The sequence below is a fragment of the Carettochelys insculpta genome, chromosome 22 (assembly GCF_033958435.1).
Source record: "Carettochelys insculpta isolate YL-2023 chromosome 22, ASM3395843v1, whole genome shotgun sequence".
In the NCBI taxonomy this organism is placed as follows: domain Eukaryota; kingdom Metazoa; phylum Chordata; order Testudines; family Carettochelyidae; genus Carettochelys; species Carettochelys insculpta.
Genome location: NC_134158.1, coordinates 12,704,970 through 12,721,391, shown reverse-complemented (window position 1 = coordinate 12,721,391; position 16,422 = coordinate 12,704,970). Strand labels below are relative to the sequence as shown.

Genomic DNA, 16,422 nt, shown 5'->3' with positions numbered 1-16,422 from the left:
GGGGCGGAAGAATCCCAGACATTGTTACAGGCTGGGGACCAACTGGCTCAGCAGCAGTACGATGGAAAGGGACGTAGGGGTTATGGTGGATGAAAGGCTGGATATGAGTAAACAGTGCGCCCTTGTAGCTAAGAAGGCTAACAGCACACCAGGGTGCATTAGGAGGAGCATTTCCAGCAGATCTACAGAAGTAGCTATTCCTCTTTATTCGGCACTGGTGAGGCCACATCTGGAATATTGTGCCCAGTTTTGGGCCCCCCAGTATAAAAGGGATGTGGATTTGCTAGAGCAGGTTCAGCGGAGGGCAACAAAAGTGATTAAGGGGCTGGAGCACAAGACCTATGAGGAGAGGCTGAGGGATTTGGGCTTGTTTAGTTTCCAGAAGAGAAGACTTGGAGGCGATTTAATAGCAGCCTTCAACTTCCTGAAGGGGAGCTCTAAAGAGGATGGAGAGAAACTGTTCTCAGTGGTGTCGGATGGCAGAACAAGGAGCAATGGGCTGAAGTTGAAGAGGGGGAGGTGTAGGTGTAGATATTAGGAAAAACTCTCCCCAGGCGGGCGGTGAAGCACTGGAATGTGTTGCCTAGAGAGGTGGTGGATTCTCCATCCCTGGAGGTTTTTAAGTCCCGGCTGGACAAGGTCCCGGCTGGGAGGACTTAGTGGGGCTGATCCTGCTTTGGGCAGGGGCTGGACTCTGACCTCCTGAGGTCCCTTCCAGCCCTGGGATTCTGGGGTTGCTGGAGGCGGCTGCACCCGCAGCCCCCCCGAGCGGCCGCCTTCGCTTTGAGCCGCTGGCGGGCGCGCGCACGAGGCCCCGCCCACCGCGCGCGCCCGGGGAGCGCTCAGTGTCGTGAGCGCGCCACGTGGTCTCCAGCTGGTGCCCTGGAAGTGGAACCTGCGCGAGCCGGGAGGGAGGAGAGGTGGGGGGGGGGGGGCTGACTTGTGTGGGGGCTGGAGTGTGCAGGGGGGAGGGGCTGGGACCGTGGGGCGAGGGGGGACGGACCTGTGGGGGCTGGAGTGTGCAGGGGGGGGGGCTGGGACCGTGGGGCGAGGCGGGACGGACCTGTGGGGGCTGGAGTGTGCAGGGGGGAGGGGCCGGGACCGTGGGGCGAGGGGGGACGGACCTGTGGGGGCTGGAGTGTGCAGGGGGGAGGGGCCGGGACCGTGGGGCGAGGGGGGACGGACCTGTGGGGGCTGGAGTGTGCAGGGGGGAGGGGCCGGGACCGTGGGGCGAGGAGGCCTGACCTGTGGGGGCTGGAGTGTGCAGGGGGGATGACCTGTGGGGGGCTGAGCCGGGTCCATGGGGCAAAGGGTCGGGGGGTGTGGGTCCATGGAGAGACATGAGGGGGACCTGTGGGGAGAGGCAGGGATCCTCCCATGCCTGAATCAAATCGCTCCAGGATCCTCGCCCCCACTGCCCTCCCAGAGCCAGGAAAGAACCCAGGTGTCCTGGCTCCCAGCGCTGCTGTAACGGCCTTTTCTTCCCAGGCACTGCTCTGCAGAGACCAGCCCCATTGGAGCCATGACCCGGCCCAGTAAGTCCCAGTCACGGGGCGGTTGGATCCACCCACCCTGGGGCCCCATGGTAACCTCCCCTTAACTCTGTCCTTCTCCACAGAGCACACCCCAGCCGCAGGGAAGCATAGGCACAAGGTGAGCCCCGGACTCCTGGGTTCTCTCCAGCTCTGGGAGGGGGGTGGGTGGGAACTGGGACCCCGGGGGCTGACGGTGGGACCAAGCTGCAGTCTGGTGTGAGGTGAGTGACTGGACCTGACTGTCACGCAGTGGAAGGACTCGAAGGCTCATGGGAAAACGGACCCTGGCGTCCCTCGGCTGCGGCACGTCAAGGAATATGCAAAGGAGGCTGAATTAAAGAAAAAAAGGGTAGGCATGGGGAGGCAGGGCGGACCCTGCCCCAGCCTGGGAGAGGGGTGGGGATGGGGCAGGGGCTGGGAGCCTGGACTCCTGGGTCCCTGCCCCAGCCTGGGAGAGGGGTGGGGACGGGGCAGTGTCTGGGAGCCCGGACTCCTGGGTCCCTGTCCCGGGCTGGGAGAGGGGTGGGGACGGGGCAGGGTCTGGGAGCCCGGACTCCTGGGTCCCTGCCCCGGGCTGGGCGAGGGGTGGGGAGGGGTCAGGGGCGGGGGCTGGGAGCCCGGACTCCTGGGTTCCGGCCCTGGCCCTGGGAGGGCTCATGCCGGCTGTGCCCGCAGGTGGCGGAGCTGAGGATCCGCCAGCAGGAGGCCCGGCACCAGGAGACCAGCCAGCACCGCAGCCTGGAGTCCTTGCAGCAGGACGCCCTCCGCAAGCAGCAGGCCTTTGAGCAGAAGGTAAGGGCTGGACAGTGGGGTTCCCCGGGTGGGAGCTGGGCAGGGGGTGGGAGCAGGACTCCTGGGTTTGCTCTGAAGGGCCGGTTCCCTCTCTGCAGGAGGTCGGGCTGCAGCAGCTGCAGGGGCTCCCTCGGCTGGAGAAGGAGGGGTCCCGCCGGGCCTATTACCGGGAGTTCTGGAAGGTCAGTGAGAGCTGCAGGGAAGGGACACCCCAGTCCCCACCCGACCCTGCAGTGCGGGGGTGGGGAGGATGGTCCTGCTCAGGGGCCGAGCCGGGCAGCGGAGGGATGGTCACACTCGGGGGTGGGGGGGGCCCCCTCCGGGCAGGGGCGGGATGGTCACACTTGGCGGGGGTCTGGGCAGGGAGGGACAATCACACTTGGGGGGGTCCAGGTGGGGGGGACGGTCACACTCGGGGGCACGGTTACACTGGGGGGGACAGTCACACTCGGGGGGGTCCGGGCGGGGGGGACAGTTACACTGGGGGGGACAGCCCCTCTCCAGCAGCATTCAGGCACCCAACCCCCCGGGGGCTGCTCCTCAGGTGATCCAAGCAGCTGACGTGGTCCTGGAGGTGCTGGACGCCCGCGACCCCCAGGGCTGCCGCTGCCCCCAGGTGGAGGAGGCTGTGCTGCGGGCCGGGGCCAACAAGCGGCTGGTGCTGGTCCTGAACAAAATTGGTGGGTGTGATGGGGGGGGGACTCGGACACCCGGGTTCCCCCTGGCACGGGAGGGCTGGGAGGTGGAGTGGTAGGAGCCGGACGCCTGGGTTCCCCTTGGCGCGGGAGGGCTGGGAGGCGGAGTGGTAGGAGCCGGACGCCTGGGTTCCCCTTGGCACAGGAGGGCTGGGAGCCAGACAAGCAGCGTGGTGCGTGGGAGTTGCTGGGGATGAGAGGGCCCCGGGGAGGGAGGGTTTGCAGGCGCTGAATGGGGCTTGGGGGGGCATCGCACTGGGAGATGCCAGGTTAACCCTTTGTGCTCCTGCCCCCCAGACCTAGTGGCCAGGGAGGTGGTGGCTGGGTGGCTGAAATACCTGAGGAACGAGCTCCCCACTGTGGCCTTCAAAGCCTCTACCCAGCAGCAGAGTCAGCACCTGGTAAGGGCAGGCAGCCCGGACGCTTGGGTTTTCTCCTGGCTCTGGGAGGGCAGTGGGGCTGGTGGGTAGAGCAGGGGGCTGGACACCTGGGTTCTCCCCCGGCTCTGGGAAGAGAGTGGGGGCTGGTGGGTAGAGCTGGGAGCCCGGATGCCTGGGTTCTCTCCTGGCTGCAGGCGGGCAGTGGGGGTGGGGTCAGGGTGAAGTACAGCCGTGTGACCCACCCTGCTCCCTCCACTGCTCCCCCCAGCAACAGAGCAGGGTGCCTGTGGCCAAGGCCTCGGTGGAGCTGCTGGCCAGCGGGGCCTGCGTGGGGGCGGACTGCTTGCTGAAGCTGCTGGCCAACTACAGCCGCAGCCGGGACCTCAAGATGTCCATCAGCGTGGGGGTGGTAGGTGAGATGCCTGCCCTTGGCTGTGGGGGCAGGGTGGGGTAGGACTCCTGGGTGCCGGGTCTCGGGGGCGGAGGGGTGTGCCCGGACTCCTGGGTTCTTTCCCGGCTCTGGGGGCGGGGAGGGCGCGTGCCCGGACTCCTGGGTTCTTTCCCTGGTTCTGGGGGCGGGGAGGGCGCGTGCCCGGACTCCTGGGTTCTTTCCCGGCTCTGGGGGCGGGGAGGGCACGTGCCCGGACTCCTGGGTTCTTTCCCTGGTTCTGGGGGCGGGGAGGGCGCGTGCCCGGACTCCTGGGTTCTTTCCCTGGTTCTGGGGGCGGGGAGGGCGCGTGCCCGGACTCCTGGGTTCTTTCCCTGGCTCACATCCCGGTGGCTCCTGTCCCAGGCTTCCCCAACGTTGGCAAAAGCAGCCTCATCAACAGTCTGAAGCGGAGCCGGGCCTGCAGTGTGGGTGCCACACCTGGCGTGACCAAGTAAGCCCCCCCCCCGCCCCCCGGCGCGGGAGGAGATGGGGCTGCCCCACTGATGCCCCTGTGTTCCCTGCCCACCAGGTGCCTGCAGGAGGTGCAGCTGGACGGGCGCATCCGCCTACTGGACTGCCCTGGCCTGGTGCTGGCCCCCGTGGCCACCGACACTGCCCTGGTGCTGCGCAGCTGCCGCCCGCTGGAGCAGGTGGCCGACCCGGTGGCCCCCGTGGCCGCCATCTTGCGCCGCTGCTCAAAGGAGCAGGTAGGGGGATGGGCAGCCACGCGGGGGGGCGGTTTGCTATGGTGACAGGTGGGGCAACACTCCATGGGGGGCCCAGGCTGTGGTCCATGCGCCTGCACTGGGGCTGGCTGGTTCCTCAGGCCCCCAGCAGCGCCTGCGGTCCTAGGGCAGCACCCCCCAGGCTTGGTGCTTTCCCCCATCCCTCCTGCGGGGAGCCCAGGGCCTCCTCCACGGCCCTCCAGTCCTGGGAGAATGGGGTCCGCCGGGGGGGCAGAGATCTCCTCCCTTCGGCTCGTTGCCCGCCCTGGTCCCTGGCAGCACCGCCCCTCAGCCAGCTCCTTCCCCAGGCTTCCCCGGCTGACGTCCGAGGCGGGCGGGACGCTGTCCCCCTCCAGCCAGGAGCCGAGCCTGGCCCAGGCCCCTGCGGATTTCATCCTGCCAGGGCGGCTCCTTCCCAAGCGAGCGGGTTGGCGCAGGGGGCTGCTGCCCACAGTCGCTGCTGGGGGTTTCTTAGAAGGGAAAATTAAACGGTGTGGGGCAGACTGAGCGTGCGGAGGCAGGAATTGCATGTGGCCCGGTGCGGCGTTCCACCCAGGGCTGGCGTGCCACTGGGGGCCCTGGCCGAGCACCGCCCTTCCCTTGGGCGCTGCTCTGTCAGCATGCGGGAGGCGGTGGGCCAGCCGAGTTCCTCGCCTGGCTCGGGCTTGGGCTCGGGCTCTCTCCGCATTGGCTCTGTGCTGCGGCCCCAGGCTGGGCTCGCTAGCTCTGAGTCCAGCCGTGCACCAGCCCAGCGCCTGCCTGACCCGGCCCTGGAGCCCAGCTTGTCGGCAGAGGGCTCAGCGGCTGGACAAGGTGCCCCAGGCTCCGCTCGGCCAGACAGGCGCTCGCTGCGGGCCCCTGTGCCCCCCGGTGCCTGCAGACGCGACCAGGTTGCCACCCACCTCCCTTTGGCAAGCCAAAGGTGCCTGGCCCCGGGGCTGTCGCTCGGGGGCAGGTTTTGTAACCTGCGAGGCCGAGCCACCTGCCGGCGCAGCACCAGCCCTGGGGCAGGACAAGCTCCCGGGCGCGGGGGGCTGGCTAGGGAGGGGCTGACGGGTGCCTGGCTGCTCCCCACTCCAGATCATGCAGCACTACCGTGTGCCGGAGTACCGGGACGTCAGCGAGTTCCTGGCCCACCTGGCCCGCAGGAAGGGGAAACTGAGGAAAGGGGGCGTGCCCGACCACGAGAAGGCAGCCAGAGCCATGCTGAGTGACTGGATCAGGTGGGTGGGGGGGTTGTTAGGCCAGCCCACGGGGGCTGGGGGGGGCTGGCTGGACCCATTAAACAGCCCATTCTCGTCCCCGCAGCGGGAAGATCAGCTATTTCACACACCCCCCCGAGACCCACACGCTGCCGACCCACCTCAGCGCTGAGATTGTGGCTGAGATGGGCCGGGCCTTCGACTTCGAAGTGCTGGAGCAGGGCAACAAGGAGGCTTTGGCCAGTGAGTAGCAAACGCCGGCTGGTTATCAGCTGCACTTCCCTACCCGGGGGAGAACCCAGGGCACACACGCCACCCCTATGCTCTAACCGCTAAGCACCACTGCGCTCCCTGAGCTGGGGGAGAACCCCAGGACACACACCCCACCCCATGCTCTAACCACTAGGCACCGCTGCCCTCCCCTACCCGGGGGAGAACCTGGGGTACATATGCCACCTGGTGCTCTAGCCACTAACCACCCCTGCGCTCCCTGAGCTGGGGGAGAGCCCAGAGCACACCCCGCTTCGTGCTCTAATCACTAGGCGCTGCTGCCCTCCCCAACCTGGGGGACAACTCAGGGCACACACGCCACCCCTGTGCTCTAACCACTGAGCACCACTGTGCTCCCTGAGCTGGGGGAGAACCTAGGGCGCACCCCCCCCCGTGCTCTAACCACTAAGCACCACTGCCCTCCTTGAGGCTGGGTTCCCTGCACTGCAATGGTCTGTCCTGTTGGGTGGGGATGCAGAGCTTCTGCTTACTGGGCTCTTCGTGGCCAGGCCTCTCGCCGGTTTCCGCGGGCATCGGCCTCAGCGCCGCCGGCCTCGCTCTCGGGGTAGCGATGGAGGAAGAGGTGGCAGCCAGGAAAGAGGAGGTGGCCATGGAGGAGGACAGAGATCTGGAGGTAATGGGGGGCAAGCAGAGGCAGGGGCAATGACACAAGCATGCCCCAGGGGCTCCCCCCAACTCACATGCCTCCCTGTCCCCCAGCTCGGCCCCGTGACAGTGGAGCTGAAGACGAAGACCAAGGCTGCTGCTGCTGCTGCTGCTGCAGAAGAGGGTCCTGCCCCCCGTGCCCCCTGCCTCGAGGAGATCGCAGCCCTCGACCCCCTGCACCAAGGACAGGGGCTGCGGGCGGCCAGCAGGCAGCGGAAGAAGCAGCAAAAAAGGGCAGGTTGGTGGAGGGAACAGCCAACCCCGGAGGGGGGCCCGGCTGAGTGCAGAGGGGGCCCTGCCCCCAGAGCTCTGTCTGGGGCTAGGGGGAGAAACTGAGGCACAGCCCAGGGACTTGGCCCAGGTCCACAGCAGAGCCTGAACAAGAACCTAGGGCCTTGGCTCCCTTCGCCAGGTCGGGAGAGAACCCCGAAGTCCTGCGCTCTCCTGTAGCTGGGCCCCTCCCTCCAGCCCCCCACGCTCGCTGGGGGCGGGTGAGGTGCGCCCCCACGGTGATGCCCCCTGCTTCTGTTTCCCTCCAGAGAAAATCGCCTGCAAGCTCTCGGCCACGCTGACAGCCGCCATGAACTTCGGCACAGCCGGCGACTAGGCACAGCCATGCCCCCTGGCACCGAGCCTGGAGCCGCCACTGCCAGAGCCTCAGGCTCCCTTTATTACCAACTAAAACCCGCAGCCCGGCCGCTCTCCAATAAAGGTTCACACGCCGTCACCGCCTCTCCTGCCCTCACCTCACCCTGGGCTGGGGGGAACCCAGGCGTCCTGCCCCACTGCTCTAAGGCGCCCCTCCCCCCGCTGCCAGAGCCGGGAGGGAACCCAGGCGTCCTGCCCCACTGCTCTAAGGCGCCCCTCCCCCCGCTGCCAGAGCCGGGAGGGAACCCAGGCGTCCTGCCCCACTGCTCTAAGGTCCCCCTCCCCCTGCTGCCAGAGCCGGGAGGGAACCCAGGCGTCCTGCCCCACTGCTCTAAGGCGCCCCTCCCCCCGCTGCCAGAGCCAGGAGGGAACCCAGGCGTCCTGCCCCACTGCTCTAAGGTCCCCCTCCCCCTGCTGCCAGAGCCGGGAGGGAACCCAGGCGTCCTGCCCCTGGCTCCCCCACTCGGGCTGTCAGGCTGAGCAGGTGTCGCTGCCAGCTGGCTCAGCAGGATGGTGGCTGGCGTTCAGTGGGGCTGTCTGGGACGGGCGCCGCCGCCGGAGGTCATAGCGGCACAGCTGGGGGAGAAGACAGGTCTGCAGTGGGCAAAGGGAGGCAGCCCAGATGGCTGGGTTTGCTCAGGAGGGGCTGGGGGCCTAGTGGTCAGAGCAGGGCTCTGGGATGGGGGCATCTGAGCGAGGCCCTGAGCCGGGTGCATGGGGTGGTGGGTGGAACTGCCCTGCCCTGCCCTGCCCCTCGCCCTGTCCAGTGGCACAGGCACAGTGTGTGTCTCTGGGGCCAGGGGTGCTGGTGGGCCCCGGAGCTGCCCTGTGTCCGGGGGCTGCTGGGCCTGACCTCCTCCCCTGGCCGCACAACCAGAGCGTTGGGTTAACTGAGCGGGGACCCCCGGGGGGGCCACAGCACCCACTGCTCCCCCCAGCCAGGGGAGAGCCCAAGAGTCCTGGGGCCCAGCCCCCCCCGCCCCTAGACACCTCCCAACCAGTAGAGAACCCAGGAGTCCTGGGGTGCAGCCTTAGACTCCGCCCCCAGCCAGGGGAGAGCCCAGGAGTCCTGGGGCCCAGCCCCTAACTCTAACCCCTGCACTCCCCTCCTGGAGCTGGCAGAGAGCCCCAGTTTGGGGGCACAGGCCCTCTGCTCTAACCCCTCACCCACTCCCTGAGCAGGGAGAGAACCCCCCCGCCTGGGGCCCAGCCCTGCCCGCCCCACAGCAGGCTGCTCCCCCCAGGGCGCCTCTTGTTCTGGCCGGGAGGGGGGCTCTGGGAAGCCCCAGTCGGTGCGTTGGGGGCACTCTGTTGGGGGAGGGGAGAGATCAGCCATGCTCTGCCCACGCGTTCCCCTTAGCTCTGCCCACTGAGGTTCCCCGCCTAGCCACGCCTAGTGTGAATCACCCAGCCAGCTGTCCTCCAGCCCCCTTACTGCATTGGCCCCTGGCAGCAGCTCCCTACCTGTCTCCCACAGGGTGTGCTGCATCTGGGCCTGTGTCTCCTTCAGCCCGCACAGCACCTCCCGGCTCTGCAATAGGCCAGGACGGCCACCCCGGTGCCCGCACCCAGCTGGCCAGGGCCTCCTGAGGAGGGCCTGTTAGGGTCCACCCAGAGAGCCCTGGCAGCCAGGTTCCCAAGCCCACCCTGGGTCCTGCCCTGCTCCAAACCCTCCCGAGACCACCAGCCCCCACTGCCCTCCCAGAGCTGGGGAGAGAACCCAGGAGTCCTGGCTCCCAGCCCCCGCTTGCCTCCCAGAGCTGAGAACCAAGGTGTCCTGGCTCCCAGCCCCCTGCTCTAACCACCAGCCCCCACTGCCCTCAGCCCCAGAGTCGTCGTCCTGCCCCCCCATCCACAATCCCAGGTGCCTGAGCAGCAAGGACCCAACGTCCCCATCCTGGCTGGAGTGCCAGGGCCGGCTGGTACCGTCGGGTCAGAGCCGGCCGCCGTGTTCTCCAGGACGATGTCACTGATCCCATGTTCCACGCAGACGCTGACCCCAACAAGGGCCAGGAGGGTCAGCCTGGGGCAGAAGAAAAGGGGCCTCAGGGACCCTGGCACCGCGCCAGGCCCCCAGCCGAGCCAGCGCCCCAGGGAAGGGCCCCTGTCCCTACCTGGCCCCGGCGGTGCGCGGGCTGGAGGTGAGCGGCAGGGGGTACAGGAAGGAGCCCAGGGCCTGGGACTCCCCGGCCAGGGAACCGGTGGAGGTAGCTGAGTGGGTACGTGATCTCGGCAAAGGCCAGAAATGCGGGCCGGCCGCCTCCTGCAAAGCCTCTCGCACTCCTGGGCAGCCCTGCGCTCAGTAATCCTGTGACGCCAGCTGCCTCCTGGGGCAGTGGGGACCATGGGGGCCCCTGAGCTGGGGCGGCTTCCCCCCATGACCTGAGTCTGTTACCCCCATTCCAGCCCGCCCCCTTCAGCGCCACGGGGAGAACCCAGGAGTCCTGACTCCTACCCCCTCTGCCCCCAACCACCTGTCATAGGTGAGAGAGAAGCCAGCCCGACTCCCACCCCCTCTGACCCCCAACCACCCGTCATAGGTGGGAGAGAACCCAGCCCGACTCCCACCCCCCTGCCCCACCCACCCGTCATAGGGGGGAGAGAACCCAGGAGTCCTGACTCCCACCCCCTCTGCCAACCACCTGTCATAGGTGAGAGAGAACCCAGCCCGACTCCCTCCCCCTCTGACCCCCAACCACCTGTCATAGGTGAGAGAGAACCCAGCCCGACTCCCACCCCCTCTGACCCCCAACCACCCGTCATAGGTGGGAGAGAACCCAGCCCGACTCCCACCCCCCTGCCCCACCCACCCGTCATAGGGGGGAGAGAACCCAGGAGTCCTGACTCCCACCCCCTCTGCCCCCCCAACCACCTGTCATAGGTGAGAGAGAACCCAGCCCGACTCCCTCCCCCTCTGACCCCCAACCACCTGTCATAGGTGAGAGAGAACCCAGCCCGACTCCCACCCCCTCTGACCCCCAACCACCCGTCATAGGTGGGAGAGAACCCAGCCCGACTCCCACCCCCCTGCCCCACCCACCCGTCATAGGGGGGAGAGAACCCAGGAGTCCTGACTCCCACCCCCTCTGCCCCCCCAACCACCTGTCATAGGTGAGAGAGAACCCAGCCCGACTCCCTCCCCCTCTGCCCCCCAACCACCCGCCATAGGTGGGAGAGAACCCGGCCCGACTCCTGCCCCCCACTGTGCTCTGGGCCCGGGCGGCCGCCAGGCCTCGGCGTTACCCCTGGACGAGTCCTGCAGCATCTGGCTGAGCTGCTCCCCTGGCGGAGGATCTGCTCCCGGGACCGCAGGGCGGCCGCCTGCTCTGCCAGCTGGTGGGTGTGTGCCAGCTGCTCAGCTACGCCCTCCGCCCGCCTGGGGGGCAGCACCTCAGTGCCCCCGAAGCTGTGCCCTGCCCGGCCCCCAGGCGCCCCAGCCCTCGCCCAGCCTGCGAGCCGAGGGGCCCTGCAGGGGAGGGGGGCGGAGACCCAGCGCCGGCCACGGCCAGGCCCCCCCCCCATCCCAGCCCCGGCGGGACAGGCCGGTGAGGCGCTGCGGGGGACAGGCGTGTCCCGAGGCCCTGCGCCCGCCCCGGGCCCGGCGGCAGCAGCGTTAGGGCGCAGCAGGGACTTGAGCTCCAGGGCGCCTCTCACAGCGGGAAGGGACCTTCAGAGGTCAGCGAGTCCGGGCCCCCCCGCGCGCGTCCAGCCTGCCCCCCCCCCACTTGTACGTCCAACCCGCTCCCGTCTGTGCCTCCAGCCTAACCCCGCCCCCCCCCGCGCGCGTCCAGCCCGGCCCCCACCCACTTGTACGTCCAGCCCGGCTCCCCTCTGTGCCTCCAGCCTAACCCCGCCCCCGCGCGTCCAGCCTGCCCCCCCCCACTTGTACGTCCAACCCGCTCCCGTCTGTGCCTCCAGCCTAACCCCGCCCCCCCCCGCGCGCGTCCAGCCCGGCCCCCCCCCACTTGTACGTCCAACCCGCTCCCCTCTGTGCCTCCAGCCTAACCCCGCCCCCGCCCCCGCGCGTCCAGCCCGGCCCCCCCCCCACTTGTACGTCCAGCCCGGCTCCCCTCTGTGCCTCCAGCCTAACCCCGCCCCCCCCCGCGCGCGTCCAGCCCGGCCCCCACCCACTTGTACGTCCAGCCCGGCTCCCCTCTGTGCCTCCAGCCTAACCCCGCCCCCGCGCGTCCAGCCTGCCCCCCCCCCACTTGTACGTCCAACCCGCTCCCCTCTGTGCCTCCAGCCTAACCCCGCCCCCGCCCCCGCGCGTCCAGCCCGGCCCCCCCCCACTTGTACGTCCAGCCCGGCTCCCGTCTGTGCCTCCAGCCTAACCCCCCCCCCGCGCGTCCAGCCCGGCTCCCCTCTGTGCCTCCAGCCTAACCCCGCCACGCGCGTCCAGCCTGCCCCCCCCCCCACTCTGTGCCTCCAGCCTAACCCCGCCCCCCCGCGCGTCCAGCCCGGCCCCCTCTGTGCCTCCAGCCTAACCCCCCCCGCGCGTCCAGCCCGGCTCCCGTCTGTGCCTCCAGCCTAACCCCCCCCCGCGCGTCCAGCCCGGCCCCCTCTGTGCCTCCAGCCTAACCCCCCCCCGCGCGTCCAGCCCGGCCCCCCCCACTCTTTGCGTCCAGCCTAACTGCCCCCCCCGCGCGTCCAGCCCGGCCCCCTCTGTGCCTCCAGCCTAACCCCCCCACGCGCGTCCAGCCCGGCCCCCCCACTCTGTGCGTCCAGCCTAACTCCCCCCCGGCGCGTCCAGCCCGGCTCCCGTCTGTGCCTCCAGCCTAACCCCGCCCCCGGCCCGCGCGTCCAGCCCGGCCCCCTCTGTGCCTCCAGCCTAACTCCCCCCGCCGCGCGTCCAGCCCGGCCCCCTCTGTGCCTCCAGCCTAACTCCCCCCCCGCGCGTCCAGCCCGGCCCCCTCTGTGCCTCCAGCCTAACTCCCCCACCGCGCGTCCAGCCCGGCCCCCTCTGTGCCTCCAGCCTAACCCCGCCCCCGGCCCGCGCGTCCAGCCCGGCCCCCTCTGTGCCTCCAGCCTAACCCCCCCCCCCCGCGCGTCCAGCCCGGCCCCCCCCACTCTGTGCGTCCAGCCTAACTGCACCCCCCGCGCGTCCAGCCCGGCTCCCGTCTGTGCCTCCAGCCTAACCCCGCCCCCGGCCCGCGCGTCCAGCCCGGCCCCCTCTGTGCGTCCAGCCTAATCCCCCACTTGTACGTCCAGCCCGCTCCCCTCTGTGCCTCTAGCCTAACCCCCCCCGCGCGTCCAGCCCGGCTCCCCTCTGTGCCTCCAGCCTAACTCCCCCCCCGCGCGTCCAGCCCGGCTCCCCTCTGTGCCTCCAGCCTAACCCCGCCCCCTCGCGAGTCCAGCCCGGCCCCCTCTGTGCCTCCAGCCTAACTCCCCCCCCGCGCGTCCAGCCCGGCCCCCTCTGTGCCTCCAGCCTAACTCCCCCCGCCGCGCGTCCAGCCCGGCCCCCTCTGTGCCTCCAGCCTAACTCCCCCCCCGCGCGTCCAGCCCGGCCCCCTCTGTGCCTCCAGCCTAACTCCCCACCCCGCGCGTCCAGCCCGGCCCCCTCTGTGCCTCCAGCCTAACTCCCCCCCCGCGCGTCCAGCCCGGCCCCCTCTGTGCCTCCAGCCTAACTCCCCACCCCGCGCGTCCAGCCCGGCCCCCTCTGTGCCTCCAGCCTAACTCCCCCCGCCGCGCGTCCAGCCCGGCCCCCTCTGTGCCTCCAGCCTAACTCCCCCCCCGCGCGTCCAGCCCGGCCCCCTCTGTGCCTCCAGCCTAACTCCCCACCCCGCGCGTCCAGCCCGGCCCCCTCTGTGCCTCCAGCCTAACTCCCCCCGCCGCGCGTCCAGCCCGGCCCCCTCTGTGCCTCCAGCCTAACTCCCCCCCCGCGCGTCCAGCCGGGCCCCCCTCTGTGCCTCCAGCAAACCCCCCCCAGCGCGTCCAGTCCGGCCCCCCACTCTGCACGTCCAGTCTGGCCCCCACAACTCCGCATGTCCAGTCTGGCTCCCAGCACCCCGGGCACACGGTTCACACCGGTGTGTGGCAGGCTCTGGCTCTCCAGGGCACACTTGGCTCACACCCCAGGCACACTTGGCTCACACCCCCATACGTGGCAGGCTCCTGCTCTGGCTTTCCAGGGCACACTTGGCTCACACCCCCGTCCGTGGCAGGCTCCAGCTCTGGCTGTCCAGGGCACACTTGGCTCACACCCCAGGCACACGGCTCACACCCCCGTACGTGGCAGGCTCCAGCTCTGGCTGTCCAGGGCACACTTGGCTCACACCCCAGGCACACTTGCCTCACACCCCCATACGTGGCAGGCTCCAGCTCTGGCTGTCCAGGGCACACTTGGCTCACACCCCAGGCACACGGCTCACACCCCCGTACGTGGCAGGCTCTGGCTCCAGCTCTCCAGGGGCATCACCTCTCTGCGCTTTTCTCCCCAGGCACGAGGCCTGGGCACCTGCTCTGGTGCAATCACTCAATTTCCAGATCCGGTTTTCCTAGCCACAGTTGTCCCTGCTGTCCACAAACCTGGGCTGGGCACTGACCCACCCCCGGCCCCCAAACGTGGAGGCCACCCCCTGCACGCGGCGCCTCTGCCCCCACATCGCAGAGAAGGGGGGAAAGGCTGTGTCCATACCCCATGCAGCGCCCCCGTACAGCTCACACGCCCTGGCCTTCTGGCTGGGCCAGGCCCGGTCTCACCTGTGCATGGCGCTCTCGGCTCTCTGCTGCCAGGCCTCGCTGCACAGAAGGTAGCAGATGCTGTGGGTGTGGGTGAAGAATTCCATGTAGACCCCAAAGGCCACAGGGTCCATGTGCTGGGTGCAGGCCTGGACAGAGATGTTGGCCTCGCAGGGAAGGAAGGGCCAGCCCAACCTGACCAAGGGACAGCAGGCGGCTCACTCAGGGACCCCCACGGGCCTCCCTGCTCAGCCCCAAACCTACCAACCCTCTGCCCTCCTGGCATCTGGGCCAAGGCACAGTGTCCCTGCCCCCCAGGGCCTAGATGCCAGGTGTGCTGGCTCCCAGCCTCCTTCCCCCCAGGGGGTACAACCCAGCTCCCTGCTTCCTTCCCCCATGGGACTAGAGCCCAGGTGAGCCCACCCCCCCCATGGGACTAGAGCCTAGGTGACCTCCCCATTCTCCCTGTGGGGCTAGAGCCCAGGTGATCCCACCCCCCACCATGCCCCAGCTGGTGCCTTCACCTCTGCAGGTGGCAGTGGGCGAAGGCCAGGGCAATGGGGCTCTGCTGCTCCTCACCCCGCTGCTGGCAGCCCACACCCAGCTGGCCCAGCGCCCCCACCCAGCAGGCCCCCAGCTGCGGGTGCTGGGCCAGCCACTGAGCCTGCTGCAGCTGGGCATGGCCCTGGGCCAGCAGCCCCAGGTCCAGGGGGCCCAGGCCCCGGGCCCCAGGGCAGAGCCAGCAGGCCAGGAGGAGGAGTGCCAGGGGCAGCCCCATGGGGCTGGGGGCAGCTTGGGCATGGGGGGAGTCAGGCACCAGGTAGACTAGGGGGGTTGAGGATCAGCAGGGGCTGTGGCCACGGGGAATTAAACAGCTTCGGGGGCAGGGCCACAGGGGCTACATCCCTTCTCATTGGTCACTGAAGCCACATTCCTCTTATTGGAGCCAGGCTGAGGGGGTTCCACCCCTTTCATGGGGGCGGGGCCTGTGAGGGTGTGCTACCCATGGGGGTGGTATCCTGGGGGCAGGGGGAGACCACTGGAGGCATATTTTTTTGGGGGGAAGTCAGTTTCCCCAGCCCCCCAGGGGCTGGCTGGGCCAGGCCACAGGTCCAAGTGCCTGCCTCGCTCACTGGCTGGGGGCTTCACAGATGCTGGGGGGCAGCGCTCCCCAAGACGGTGCAAGTCTCCCCCAGCTGTAGGCAATGCTGGCAGCTCCGGGGTGGAGCAGGGCTGCAGGCCCAGGCCCCAGCGGTGCTGATGTTATGGGGCATCTGGCTCAGGGATGGGCCCCTCCCAGGGACTGGCCCCAGCGTGGCCTGGCCCGGCCCTGTGACATGGCCGGAGGTCAGACCAGGAAGCCTCTGCTGCAGGGCTCCACTTGAGGGGCAGATCCCTGAGCTGGGGGGGCCAGGAAGGGAGCCTGTAGTGCAGCTGTGGGGCCTGCCACTCAGCAGCGAGCTTTGCCCAGGGCTTGGGGCATGGGCAGCAGGCAGGGCTGGGGGAGCTGGCTAGGAGGGCAGGCAAGCAGGACTGGCAGAGGTGTTTGGGGGTGCTGACAGGACTGGGGGGCTGTGTGGGGGTGCAGGCAGGGCTGGTGGAGGTCTTTGGGGGTGCTGACAGGACTGGGGGGCTGTGTGGGGGTGCAGGCAGGGCTGGCGGAGGTGTTTGGGGGTGCTGACAGGACTGGGGGGCTGTGTGGGGGTGCAGGCAGGACTGGCGGAGGTCTTTGGGGGTGCTGACAGGACTGGGGGGCTGTGTGGGGGTGCAGGCAGGGCTGGCAGAGATGTTTGGGGGTGCTGACAGGACTGGGGGGGCTGTGTGGGGGTGCAGGCAGGGCTGGCGGAGGTGTTTGGGGGTGCTGACAGGACTGGGGGGCTGTGTGGGGGTGCAGGCAGGGCTGGCGGAGGTGTTTGGGGGTGCTGACAGGACTGGGGGGCTGTGTGGGGGTGCAGGCAGGGCTGGCGGAGGTGTTTGGGGGTGCTGACAGGACTGGGGGGCTGTGTGGGGGTGCAGGCAGGGCTGGCGGAGGTGTTTGGGGGTGCTGACAGGACTGGGGGGGCTGTGTGGGGGTGCAGGCAGGGCTGGCGGAGGTGTTTGGGGTGCAGGCAGGGCTTGCGGACCAGCCAGTCGGTCTCCTCTCGCCCAGAGCCCGTCGCCTCTCAGGGCACTGCTATTATCTAGCCCGGGGGGGGTTGGGATGAGCTGTGTGACTCCCCCCCTTTCCTGGAGCAGATGGTACATTCTGCTTCCGCTTTTTCCTTTCTCTCGCGGCTGCCGTAGCGCTCCCTGGCCGTCCCACTCTGTGCAGGAGGCGGTGTCGGGGTCAGGCAGACTATTGCCTTGGCCAGGGAGTTCGGGCGCCCTCTCCCGTGCAGAGGCCGTGCTTGCTGCTGGGCTG

General features: G+C 69.3%; 2 protein-coding genes across 4 annotated transcripts in view; one reads left to right on the top strand and one right to left on the bottom strand.

Annotated features, from left to right (window-relative positions):
• WNK3 (WNK lysine deficient protein kinase 3) overlaps positions 1-9,612 on the bottom strand; it is a 69,972-nt gene extending 60,360 nt beyond the window's left edge. For both annotated transcript variants that reach the window (XM_075017387.1, XM_075017391.1), the window contains exons 1-2: positions 9,458-9,612; positions 9,270-9,366 (exon numbers count right to left, since the gene is read on the bottom strand). The gene's annotated coding sequence lies outside the window, so the exon portion shown is untranslated. The remainder of the gene's footprint in view (positions 1-9,269; positions 9,367-9,457) is intronic.
• GNL3L (G protein nucleolar 3 like) lies at positions 841-7,421 on the top strand. Of its 2 annotated transcripts, XM_075017457.1 has the most exons (16): positions 841-920; positions 1,489-1,535; positions 1,619-1,653; positions 1,786-1,884; positions 2,211-2,327; positions 2,426-2,509; positions 2,872-3,007; positions 3,320-3,423; positions 3,671-3,815; positions 4,196-4,283; positions 4,362-4,539; positions 5,638-5,780; positions 5,866-6,002; positions 6,539-6,663; positions 6,750-6,933; positions 7,235-7,421. In XM_075017457.1, the coding sequence occupies exons 2-16, from the start codon at positions 1,523-1,525 to the stop codon at positions 7,300-7,302; spliced, it is 1,656 nt and encodes a 551-aa protein (XP_074873558.1). In that variant the 5' UTR covers positions 841-920; positions 1,489-1,522; the 3' UTR covers positions 7,303-7,421. The 2 variants fall into 2 exon arrangements, with proteins under 2 accessions (XP_074873558.1, XP_074873559.1); XM_075017458.1 differs by lacking the exons at positions 841-920; positions 1,786-1,884 and having other exon boundaries at positions 1,328-1,535.
• Positions 9,613-16,422: the final 6,810 nt, after the last annotated feature.

Excerpts from the sequence above, each read along its gene's own strand:
- GNL3L (XM_075017457.1), top strand. Across the intron at positions 2,510-2,871 it reads ATTACCGGGAGTTCTGGAAG|GTGATCCAAGCAGCTGACGT; the intron begins GTCAGTGAGAGC and ends GCTGCTCCTCAG. Across the intron at positions 5,781-5,865 it reads ATGCTGAGTGACTGGATCAG|CGGGAAGATCAGCTATTTCA; the intron begins GTGGGTGGGGGG and ends TCGTCCCCGCAG.